At 39.4% G+C, this 12,687-nt stretch overlaps 2 protein-coding genes across 2 annotated transcripts; one reads left to right on the top strand and one right to left on the bottom strand.

Moving 5' to 3' along the window:
• Positions 1–5,051: 5,051 nt before the first annotated feature.
• On the bottom strand, positions 5,052–7,784 carry Syx18 (syntaxin 18). Its single transcript, XM_069504067.1, has 2 exons — positions 6,909–7,784; positions 5,052–6,140 (listed from the first exon to the last, which is right to left on the bottom strand). Exons 1-2 carry the CDS (start codon positions 7,701–7,703, stop codon positions 5,952–5,954), a joined length of 984 nt encoding a protein of 327 aa, XP_069360168.1. The 5' UTR covers positions 7,704–7,784; the 3' UTR covers positions 5,052–5,951.
• Positions 7,785–8,132: 348 nt separating this feature from the next.
• DCP2 (decapping protein 2) lies at positions 8,133–12,499 on the top strand. Its single transcript, XM_034977605.2, has 4 exons — positions 8,133–8,391; positions 9,436–9,598; positions 10,138–10,356; positions 10,851–12,499. The coding sequence occupies exons 1-4, from the start codon at positions 8,318–8,320 to the stop codon at positions 11,532–11,534; spliced, it is 1,140 nt and encodes a 379-aa protein (XP_034833496.1). The 5' UTR covers positions 8,133–8,317; the 3' UTR covers positions 11,535–12,499.
• Positions 12,500–12,687: the final 188 nt, after the last annotated feature.

Below are 12,687 nucleotides of genomic sequence, written 5' to 3' on the forward strand. Positions count from 1 at the left end.
CAGAATAAATGTCATCATCAAATTCAGCACCCTCGAAAACCCTGAAAACGACACCCATGTCAATTTTTTGAAAAAAAAAAATCATGTCCGCCATCTTGGATTTATAAATAAATAACATCCCGGAAAAGTGCACAATCAGTTAATACTTGATACACGCGCAATAATATGTATTTATGTAGGTGTGACACAAGGTGCCAACAAGTTCAAAAAATTCCCGTTGTGTAACAGTGTTACTCAACGGGAATGTTTTGAAATTTTTGGTACCTTGTGTCACAGTGTTACACACGGGGGTGTGACTCAACGGGAATAACCCCAGAGGAGCCGCCGATGCGTTGCCGGCCTTTTAGGAATTTGTTGGTCCGCCCCTTGAATAACCCCATGTTATAATCTAGTGGGAACACCGCCGATGGGAGTTGGTTCCACAGTTTGCACGTGCGTGGAAAGAAGGATCTGGCGCAGCGGACGGTCGAAGTGCACCAGACACCCAGATGGTGAGGGTGAAATTCCTTACGGTGGCGCGCGGTGCGGTTGTAGAAAAAAGAGGGTGGAATGAGGTCAAAAAGCTCTTCAGAGCACTCCCCATTATACAGGCGATAGAACACGCATAGAGAGCTAACGTCTCTGCGGTGCTCCAGGCTTTCCAACGAGCCGGTTAGTTTGGGATCGTCCACAAGTCGAACAGCCCGCCTTTGGATCCGATCAAATGGAAGGAGTTGGTACTGGGGTGCTCCAGCCCAAAGGTGGGAGCAGTACTCCATGTGAGGGCGGACTTGCGCCTTATAGAGTAGGAGCCTATGCTCGGGCGCGAAGTACCGCTTTGCTCTGTTGAGCACCCCAAGCTTTTTGGAGGCTAATTTGGCCTTGCTTTCCAAATGATCGCGGAATTGAACCTCGCTCGAAATGTGGACTCCAAGGATCCCAATGCTGTTGGAAGGTGTGAGGGGAGTGCTCTGAAAGAGAAGAGGCAGTGTAAAAGGGGACTTCTTGGCGGAAAACGCGCAAACCTGTGTTTTAGTTGGGTTAAATTGCACTAGGTTTTGTGCGCCCCATTCTGACACTTTACCTAGGCAGGTTTCTATGTCAGACACAAGTTTGGCTCTACACTCCTCCAGCACTGCGCGAGAAAGCTGTGTATGTCCTTTGTACAGGGCATCACCCGTACTGTCATCCGCATAGCAATGGATGTTGTTGTGATGCAACATGTCATTGATATGCAGGATGAACAGTGTGGGCGATATCACCGAGCCCTGAGGGACGCCAGCATTGATGGGTTTGAGTTCCGAGCAAAAACCGTCGACAGCGACCTTGATGCTGCGACCGTCAAGGAAACTGGCGACCCAATTACACAGCTTCACTGGTAGTCCGTAAGATGGTAGTTTCGATAGAAGTGCCTCATGCCAAACCCTATCAAAGGCTTTTGCAATATCAAGACTGACCGCCAGAGCCTCTCCCTTGCTGTCAATGGCTTCCGCCCAGCGGTGCGTGAGATAAATAAGAAGATCACCAGCTGATCGGCCGTGGCGAAAACCGTATTGACGATCACTGATCAGCTGGTGCTCCTCAAGATATCCCAGCAGCTGGGCGTTTATGATTTGCTCCATGACTTTGGACAGGAGGGAGGTAATCGCGATAGGTCGATAATTTGAGGGGTCCGAATGATTGCCTTTCTTCGGAATAGGGTGAACTAAGGCAGTCTTCCACGAAGATGGAACTGTGCCGGAGGAGTAAGACAGACGGAACAGACGAGTCAGGACCGGTGTCAGCTCAGGAGCACATATTTTGAGCACAACCGCAGGAATACCGTCCGGCCCACTCGCTTTATTGACGTCGAGAGAGAAGAGTGCCTTACGCACAGCTGTTTGGGTAAAGCGTATGTCACGCAGCGAGCTTTGACACCGCGGGATGGTAGGCGGTGTTCTCCCCCCGTCATCAAGCGTTGAATTGGCAGCAAATAGTGTGCCTAGAATTTCGGCTTTCTCTTTGGCGGTGTGGGCCAGTGTATCATCCGGTTTGCGCAAAGGTGGAAACGAGGAACGACAGAAGTTGCCTTGAATGGCTTTTGCCAGCGACCAGAACGCGCGGGAACCAGATGGCATTGCGACTAGTCTCTGTCCAATTCTGTCGACATGCTTGAGTTTTGCCCTGGCAATGGCATTTTTGTAGGATCTAGAGGCAGCATTAAATTGTTTTTTCAGGATGGCGGTATTTGGTTCATTGTTGCGTTGTGCTGATAACCAGGATCGGTAAGAGGATTGCTTAAGGTTTGCAGCCCTCTTACAGGTCCCGTTAAACCATTTCTGTGCTCGCTCACCGGTGGGTATTAAAGAGTTGGGGATGAAGCAATCCATACCTTGGAGTATAGCGTCAGCAACGGCCACAGCACAGATGTTGGGGTCATTTACGGAAAAAACAAAGCTGCCCCCATGGATATGAGGCGTAGAATTCGCGGAGACCATCCCAGTCAGCTGATTTGTGATGCCAAACTCTACGGCAACCGGTAGCACGTGGGCAAACGGATGATGGAAGTTGCACGGTGGTCTGTACCAAGCAGTGATCAGACGTCCCTAGCGGAGCATCGACACTAACTTGGTAGCCGGTAGGGTGAGTGGTGAGAAAAAGATCGAGAATAAAGGGGGTATGATCAGCGATATCGGGGATCCTAGTAGGTAGCGTAACCAGTTGGTTGAAGGCGTATGCCAGGACAAAATTATGGGCGCACCTCCCGGCGTGATCAGTGGTACGTGATCCTAGCCATTCCACATGGTGGGCATTGAAGTCCCCTAGGATCACCACCTCGGCGGAAGGAATATGCTCCTGTATATAGTCCACTGATCTTTGGACGTGGTCGAAGAGTCGGTCCGTCTATTATCTTATCTATATATCTATTTTCAACTTTCAAAGGAAGATTACTATACCAACCAAGTGGGTAATCAATAATCATATTATGAAAGGGCTTTACTTGTACATGCTAAAACAGATTATTTTCTATTTTGAGGCATAATAGTTTTGGTATTATCGTACAAAATGTTGATAAAATACGATTGAAGTACGGAACCCTCACTGCGTGAGTCTGACTCGCACTTGGCCGGTTTTTAGGGTTCCGTACCTCAAAAGGAAAAACGGAACCCTTATAGGATCACTTTGATGTCTGTCTGTCTGTCTGTCCCTCTGTCTGTCAAGAAACCTACAGGGTACTTCCCGTTGACCTAGAATCATGAAATTTGGCAGGTATGTAGTTCTTTTAGCTGGCATTAGGGGAAAAATCTGAAAACCGTGAATTTGTGGTTACATTATAAATACTATCTGTCCCGGCTTACTCACGTGTGTAGTCCACGTTAGCCCGACTAGTTTCGAACCCATCCATCATCCCATCCCACCATCCACCATCATCATCATCATATGATGTGGTTACATTACACAAAAAAATTAAATTGTGGTCATAAACTAATAATTAGTATTTTCAATTTTCGAAGTAAGATAACTATATCAAGTGGGGTATCATATGAAAGGTCTTCACTTGTACATTCTAAAACAGATTTTTATTTATTTTTATGCATCATAATTTTTGAAATATCGTGCAAAATGTCGAAAAAATACGACTGTTGTACGGAACCCTCGCTGTGCGAACCTGCCTCGCACTTGGCCGGTTTTTTTTTTAAATTTGTGTTTGATACTGTATACATATATTACACAATCTAATGTAACAATAAAATATGTAATTTATATATACTGTATCAATGTTGTAACATAATAAATCTGTTATTATTATTTTACATGATATATATATATATATATATTATCATAAAAGATTGTTTTATTTCTAGTGTCTCGAAAGCGAATTTTTGTGGCCAACATGGCTCATTGCATATCGACACAGAGTGAATCCACAGACGCGAGCGTCGAATCGATGCGTATTGTATGAAATGTTCCAGTCTGTCTGTCTGAACTACAGATACAGAATCTAATAAATATATAAAAGTGAAAGGTGACTGACTGACTGATCTATCAACGCACAGCTCAAACTACTGGACGGATCTGGCTGAAATTTGGCATGCAGATAGCTATTATGACGCAGACGCAGGCATCCGCTAAGAAAGGATTTTTGAAAATTCAATCCCTATGGGGATAAAATAAGAGTTTAAAATTAGTGTAGTCCACGCGAGCGTAAGCTAGTCATCATAATCATCATCAACCAATAGACGTCCACTGCTGGACATAGGTCTCTTGTAGGGACTTCCACAAGCCACGGTCTTGCGCCGCCTGGATCCAGCGGCTCCCTGCGACTCGTCTGATTTCGTCCGTCCACCTAGTGGGGGGTCTTCCAACGCTGCGTCTTCCGGTGGGAGGTCGCCATTCTAGCACCTTGGGATCCCAACGTCTATCGGTTGTACGAACTATGTGCCCTGCCCATCGCCATTTCAGCTTCGCAACCCGTTGAGCTATGTCGGTTGCTCTAGTTCTCCTACGGATCTCCTCATTTCTGATTTGATCACGTAAAGAAACTCCAAGCATAGCTCTCTCCATCGCCCGCTGAGTGACTCTGAGCTTTCTTATGAGGCCCATAGCCAATCTATGGTTCGCCAAGCTACGGTTCGTTAATATTATGTATGTTCACTCAGTACTGAAGCGACTGTTAATGCCATCTAGTAGCCACACTTTGCAGCTATCGAAACTATTTTCAAAGGCCCATAACAATGCAGCTCATTGAACGAGAAATGACGGGTTATTCCCGTTGAGTCATACCCCCGTGTGTAACACTGTGACACAAGTTCGCAATTTTTGATATGTATTCAAAATTATTTTAAAACTTCGTTGAAGTGTAGGTACCTAATACATTATAAAAATATTCCCAAGAGAACTTGGTATAACTTCGTAAAATATTGGTATTCCAACTTGGAAAGTCCTATGTCCAGCAGTGGAGCAAACTGACTGATTGATTGATTGATACTAGGTTTCTGAAATATTTTTTTGCTTCCGTTCTAATAGCAATAAGATTAAGGTAGGTACCTACTCCATAAAAAGAAATAGGTTGCCTTTGAAACATTAAACCATAGCTTTGATCAATTTCATTTATTCATATACCTATTGCAACAGAATTCATTCATAATACATAACTGCCAGAGCATTTTTACAGATTTAAAGTAAACAAATACATAATATATACAATTTGCTCACAATAGCTAACAATCATAATTTATGTGTGGGTATACTAGTACAGTTGTACCATAGAGATATACCATACCAGAGAGAATATCTATTTCTCACCCTAGCCTGCAGCATTTGACATGATGTATTAAGTAATAAGTAGTTTTAGAGAGTAAATGGAGTAAAATCTGGTATACTGTCTATCTGTCTGGTATACCAGTCATCCAACTATGTAAGTACATGGAAAAAATATTAACAATTCAAAATAACTTGTATCTCTATTTGAATAAAATTAAGTTTGAATCAAAACCATGTCACAATCTGTAGGTACTAATATTATAAATGCAAATTTCACTGCCCATACTCTTAACCGATTTTGACGAAATTTATTTATATCTGTATTTATACAGACATAATATAACTTTCATCCCAGAGTAGGACATAGACAATTTTTTTATCCCATTTTTTTATAACACACGAGTTTCAAATGTGTTTTTGAATAAAACAATTAATTGCCAATTTAAATTAAATCCCAAGCCAACTACATAACATTTTCATGTCTGTGGTTATTGATGGTGTATATCTATCCCATTTCATTGTTTGGGTGTTAGATGTGTATTTCTATAAACTCCCGCAAATTGCTAATGCGCGTGGCTGCCATTTTAGTGACGTCAGCACTAGACTGAAGTTTCGAGCGAATGTTAATTTCTACTTAAATATACGTCAAAATGACGTCATTTCGATGTTAATGAGACATGGTTCCAGCGCAATAGCAATTTGCGGGACTTTATCCATTTTTGTCTACTCTAGTCATTGTACCAGTCTAAAAACAGTAAAGTAAACGACATAACAATCAAGAAGAATAGCACATAGACCCTGAGTCCAGCATTCCTTTGAATAGCTTGCTTTATTTGCTCATTGGCATCTTTCATTGTTTCAGTTGTGCCCACAACTGTGGTGGCGATCCTGTCTATATCTTGCTCTTGTTGTAGTATCTGAGAAAAGATAACATTTTTTTTATTACTTATCTATAAATATAAGAGGAAAAGCTGACTGACACACACACACTGATTTATTGCACAGCCCAAACTACTGGACGGATCAGGCTGAAATTTGACATGTAGATAGCTATTATGGCGTAAATATCTGCTAAGAAAGGATTTTTGAAAATTCAACCCCTAAGGGGTTAAAAAGGAGTTTGAAATTTGTGTAGTTCATGCGTATGAAGTCACGGGAATAAGCTAGTCTTTCAATAATATGTGAGCTTCAGCCTTGTTTTAAGTTGACAAAAATAGTTGTCAACAACACCTTACTACAATGAAAACATTAATCAATGATTCAAAAGAGCTTGTAAGAGTAAATGAATAGTTATAATAGCTGTAATATTGGCACCTCCAAGAGAAGAGTGAATAGGCACCTTCTAGGCAAGCATACACCACCTTAGGATGCATTATCTCTATTTGGTTTGATTGCAGTCAAGGCCTATATATATGGTTAAAAAAAGAAAATAAATCTGTAATGATTTAGTTTTGATAATTCTATCTAAGTGAATATATTGAAAATTCTGTGTGATATGATTTGAATTTTAAAAAGCCAAATATGTGACAAGTTTCTTTTTTTTCTACTTTTCTGTAGAATACTGCTTGTTATAGTATAATGCTTGTTAGCACAAACAATTTCTTGTGCTAACAAGCAATTGTTTATTTTGTATACAGAAAGTAATTGCTTGATGACAATCTATAGAAAACAAAGTAAACATATACCTTTTCAGTAAATATCTCTTGTAATTCAGCAATGTGCAGTACTTTGCTCTCTATCTGTCTCACTTCCTCTGTCATACTGTTCAGCTCATTAAACAGCTGTACATTCTCAGATTCAAACATCTGCAGCTCCTCTGCACTTAGCTCTCCCTCATCCGACAACACTGCTACTTCATTCTCGGACAAATCAAGCTTACTCTTAGAATTATCCACTTCTTCTTCTCCAACATTATCTGTATCTACATTTTCTTCTTTTTCTACAATTTTTTCTTCTATAAACGGGTTCGGTATATTAGATTTAGTCTGTGGTAATTCTAAACGAGATAGTTTTCGATTATCTAAAGCTCTTTTTACCCTGAGCGCTTTTAACTCGCTATGTATTTTGCATACAGCTTTTAAATACGAATCTATGAGGTCTATTACGGCGTCCATGTAGTCCCGCATCTGATGGGACACATAAACCTTGCGATTATCATTTCTAAATTCTTTTAATAGGTGAGAACAGGTGTTGACTATTCTTTGCGCCCCTGTGTCTATTTGATCTCTTTCCGCTTCAGACATTTCGTCCCCGTTTACATTATTAAAGAAGCTTAAATACCTCTCTCTGTGCTCTAGGAGAAAGTCCCGAAGTTTAGTTATTTGTGAAGTTATATCCCTGGCTGTAGCCATAAAACCTGTCTTCGGTTTACTTCGAAGTATGCGTTGTTTGTCATCGCTGGTGGGGTTGTGGATGCCGAAAGCTTTATTCCGAGTTCGAACAGTTTTTATACAAGCTTTGAATAGCGGTGTTATATCCATTTTTTTTTAAATCTTCGAGATTTGCAACAACAAACGAATTAACGAACCAAACTGAACCACTGAACCAAAGTTCCAAATCATTTGACATTGACGTGTAATTTTAACGTTCAAAAATCTTCTGGATTCTAGCCTTTTGGGCCCAAAAACAAATTTAGTTTTTTTCCAACTGGCTTTACGAATCTGGGTTCTAGTATTTTTGAGGCCAAATCTCGATTTTTTTGCTTTACAGCTCTGGATTCAAATTTTTTTGAACCAAATCTTGAATCGCATCAGTACACACGTGGTACACACTATATGTTATTGGTCTGTGGTACACACTCAGAGAACAAATACTATGCCATTGACTATTCGTCTGTGTATTGACCATCGACCAGAAATAAAAGGTATTGACTTCCCACTCATTCCCAGTTAGGTTAATACCGTTAATACGGTCATAGACACGTAGTGATTATATACTCTTTGACGGTTATTGACAAACAATTTCTGCAATCCGCATGCATTAATTTCCTAAAAAAATTCAGAAATTAACTTTGGATTTTTATTTATTTTTAACTAGGTACAAATTGTTTACGTGTGATGTAAACTTGCAACTAAACATAAAAAAACCGGAAAAAATGGCTTCGGCTGACCACAGTTTCCGTCATAGCAAGCATTCCATACCAATTGATATTTTGGATGACCTCTGCAGGTAAACCCATTATTAACCATGAACCCATTAATTCCTTGCATTATATTTAGAATTTATAAAAGTAAACATGACTAGTGACCAATTTTCGGATTGAACGAGATGTTAAAAATTATAAACAACTTATTTTTCTGTAGAAAACACAGTCCTAATGATTGAGGTTACGCTTTACTCAAGGATTGTGGTCTCAAAACAGTATATTAGTTACATGAAAATACATAATTTTATTTTGAAGATTAATCTTACACCTTGAAATCCATTGAGTTAATTATTGTCAAGTTCCAACCATTCAGCCACCCATCTTCCAAAAGAAATGAAATACCAATATTCATTTTGTGTAGGCCATCTTATTGTAACAACAGGTTAAGATTACACCATCAATTCTGAAAGTAGATCTAGTTGATTCTACTGTTAAGAGCCAGCAAAAACTCAGTACAGTAGGTGGTAGAAAGTAATGTACATCGACATTTAGAAGAAGCGTCGTCCCTGTCATTGAAACCGACAAAACGTCACATAGGTATGAGTGAAAGAGACAACGCTCTACAAAGCCGAAATGTCATTCTAAAGACCCATGTACATTACTTTCTGCTGCGTACTGTACTTAATGAGATGACAATGGTACTGATTCTGATCACACCCTAATTTTAGAGTATTCGCATACTCTTCTTACTAATGTAATATGAATAGGACAGACGCAGTTTGACGGTTTTAATTTTTGTTTTTAGATGGTAAAACCCGTGATTTTAAAGTAAATGTAAAGTGTTGAGTTTTTAAATGTAAAGTTCATGTTATGTCCCTTTTTAGCATTGTTAAAAAGAAAAGGATGCAGATACTCTAAATTTAGTATAGAGAAAGACAACGGAATTGGTGCCAATATATTCCTAGTAGGACCAATCTAAAAACATTGGTCATGTAGCATTGTTTCTTAGAAACATCAGTTTCAGAAGAATCAAAGTTTTATTAGAAAAGCGATTTTATTTCTTAAACAATTTATTTTGTGATTTAGCTAGTGTAAGCTCTTACAGCTTAAAATTTTCTACCTTTCAGCCGTTTCATAATCAACTTGCCCCCAGAAGACAGGGGCAATCTGGTCAGGATCTGTTTTCAAATAGAGCTGGCCCACTGGTTCTACCTGGACTACTACTGTACAGATGAGTCCACACGACTATACCCTTGCGGGATTAGAGAGTTTGCAGCTCATATATTTCAGGTATTTATATAGGATTGATTTAACAACCTCTATTGACACTGCCAAAAAGCAGAGAAAGTTCTTATGAACATAGTGTACTGCTTATGGTTGCGAACTACACAAATTTCAAACCCCTATTTCACCCTCTTAGGTGTTGAATTTTCAAAAACCCTTTCTTAGCAGATGTCTATGTCGTAATTTCTATCTGCATGCCAAATTTCAGCCCGATCCGTCCAGTAGTCTGAGCTTTGCGTAGATAGATCAGTCAGTCACCTTTTCCTTCTATATAGTTATAAGATAAGATAACTTAAACATTTATAAAATACAGCTGTACATTTATTTAAATTTTTCCTCAAAAATAAATTTATTTTTCTTTTTAACCGACTTTAAAAAAGGAGGAGGTCGTTCAGTCGTCAGAATCTTTTTTTTTTATTCAGATACAAGTTAGCCCTTGACTGCAATCTCACCTGGTGGAAAGTGACAATGCTGTCTAAGATGAAGCGGGCTAACCTGGAAGGGTTATGATTTATGCACTTATCTGTTTGTTTTATCTTTTACAGCATGTCCCACAGCTCCGAGAGCACATAAGAAACCTCGACGAAGTTCTGGACAACTGGCGAGAATACAAACAGACAGTACCAACATACGGAGCCATCCTACTAGACAGAGACCTCTCACATGTGTTGCTGGTGCAGTCCTACTGGACCAAGGCGTCCTGGGGCTTCCCCAAAGGCAAGGTCAACGAGGATGAGGAGCCGTGGAAATGTGCTGCTAGAGAAGTAAGTTTAACTAACCCAACCGCCCCCCCACCCTAATTAAGGTGATGCCTTCACCTTCATCCACATGGATTTAGGTTTCTTTATAACCCTGTGGGAATTCTTTAATTTTCTGGGATAAAAAGTAGTCTGTATCTGTATCCAGCCCACCGATTCACTAACTCTGTGTCTAGCACTAAATATCATTCAGTTGATAGCCACCAAGCTCGTTTGACATTTATTTTAATCCATTGAAGGTTTTCTATGGAAAGTTATTTTAATATCACCCAATGAAGCAACAATGTAGAACCAAATGACCTTGGTGGCTATCACTAGATATTGAGTTAGCAAATCACCCTGGTTGTCTCTGTACAAAATATAAAATAGATGCTTGTGACTTTCTCACATAGATTTAGGTTTTAAATACTGCCAGAACTTGGATTTTCCAGGACAAAACGTAGCCCATGTCCTTCCTTGTTCCATACATTTAATTCAATAGTATTTACTTTGTTTTAAAGGTACTCGAGGAAACTGGCTTCGATATCTCCGGCTTGATAAACAAACAAGACTACATTGAAGCATTAATCCACGACCAAATCGTTCGCCTTTACATAATCGGCTACATACCGCGCGACACGAAGTTCCAACCGATGACTAGAAACGAAATAAAAGCCTGCGAGTGGTTCCCCATAGCAGACCTACCAGCTAATAGGAAAGACATGACTCCTAAAGTCAAAATGGGCGTCGGGCCAAACGCGTTTTTCATGGTGTTGCCATTCGTCAAGCGCATGCGACGCTGGGTTTCCGAACGGAAGCAAAAAGTTTTTAGACGAACGCGCCACAAATCGATGGGAGAAATCGAATCGTGCAAGGGGAACAATAAACCCATTTCTCAAGGTTTAGAGAACGAGATACACGAGTACCAACAGAATTCTGAACATAAATATAATAAAACTCATGGTAACAATTCGCATACAAAGAATGGCAACACTGCAAACGAGAAGAGAAAGGGCGGGAAAATGGCCAAACGTCAACTTTTTACACCTCAAAATACGCATACAACCACTTTCTCACCAGTTAATAAAGACAATAGTCCAACTAATGAGGGTGAAGAAAATAATTCGTATGTAATGAACTTCGTCGCGCCGTCGTGGGCGAACTTCAAGTTTGACAGGCGCGCCATCTTGGATTGCCTGACCTGAACAAAAGGGTTTTAGTATTAGAATGGATCTCAAGTTTTAATGTATAGTGCGCGCAAAATATGTAGTCTTAATTTGAAGTTGCAACATGGCGTTTTGCGATTAGACTAAATAATAAGTCGATACCTCCCACGTAAGTTGTTGTATCCCCAAAACCGCTATTTTTCAATAGAGCGCTTTAAAAAGTCGAAACGATATTTTAAGCTCTCCTCTTTTGAAAAAAACAACATAACACATCTCATAAGTACTTACTTACTTTAAAAAAAATGTATAAATTTATATTATTTTGAAAGCCTAAAATAAATAAAAAAAGATGTTATTGTTAAAATGTCACTAATGTGACTTACCACAACTTGCGTGGGAGGTATCGAAATACACAAAAGCCTGGAGATTTGATTTCACTCCACTGCGCTGAAGCCCAAAGGGAGGGTTATGTGTTTGCCCTGTATATACTATGTATGTCCGCTTGTACCTACTCAATAGCTCAATCGATTTTGATAAATGATACTTCATTAGATTCGTCCTGATGACGCGAGATGGTGCCTACATAAAATTCTTAAAAAATCAAAACAGATAATGAGCTTTAATGCGCGGGCTGAACAGATGCAGTGCAAACTGCAGTCAGGGTTTTTTGAAAACATTTCAAAGTCAAAGTCAAATGATTTATTCAAAATAGGTAATAAATTACTCGTATTGATGGTCTGGTATGGTGTTAAGTAGATTTGTAAGATATAGTGGTGATAATTATTACGCAAACTTAAAACTAAAGCTACGAGGGTTCCAAAAAAATTTTAAATTACTTGTGTATAAGGCGAAGTCTTACGCCTCGTACTTCAGAGTAGACAACTTGTTTTGCACACTATACTGTTTATCTATCGATAAAATACCATTCAAGCTATTTAAAGAACGATTTAAAAAAAAAACATTTTTTATAATTTCATTATCGAAAGTAAATTTTTGACGTATTATTCTTGCATTTTTCTTACCTTTACCTTTTATTGAATTGAATTTGATTTCCAAAAAAAAAACTGAATTACCTATGCAGAGTTAGCAAATAACTCATAGCAAGATGCTCGACATACCGTGGATTTAAATGAAATATGTCTTCATGAAATAGAACAACAGCTATACTAAATTTGACTCTGGAAATTGTACC

The sequence above is a fragment of the Maniola hyperantus genome, chromosome 17 (assembly GCF_902806685.2).
Source record: "Maniola hyperantus chromosome 17, iAphHyp1.2, whole genome shotgun sequence".
NCBI lineage: Eukaryota > Metazoa > Arthropoda > Insecta > Lepidoptera > Nymphalidae > Maniola > Maniola hyperantus.

Bases quoted from the DNA above. Each gene is read 5' to 3' on its own strand.
- Syx18 (XM_069504067.1), bottom strand. From the start codon at position 7,703: ATGGATATAACACCGCTATTCAAAGCTTGTATAAAAACTGTTCGAACT. The intron at 6,141-6,908 runs GTATATGTTTAC...ATCTTTTCTCAG, and splicing joins AAGAGATATTTACTGAAAAG to ATACTACAACAAGAGCAAGA.
- DCP2 (XM_034977605.2), top strand. From the start codon at position 8,318: ATGGCTTCGGCTGACCACAGTTTCCGTCATAGCAAGCATTCCATACCA. The intron at 8,392-9,435 runs GTAAACCCATTA...TCTACCTTTCAG, and splicing joins ATTTTGGATGACCTCTGCAG to CCGTTTCATAATCAACTTGC. The intron at 9,599-10,137 runs GTATTTATATAG...TATCTTTTACAG, and splicing joins TTGCAGCTCATATATTTCAG to CATGTCCCACAGCTCCGAGA.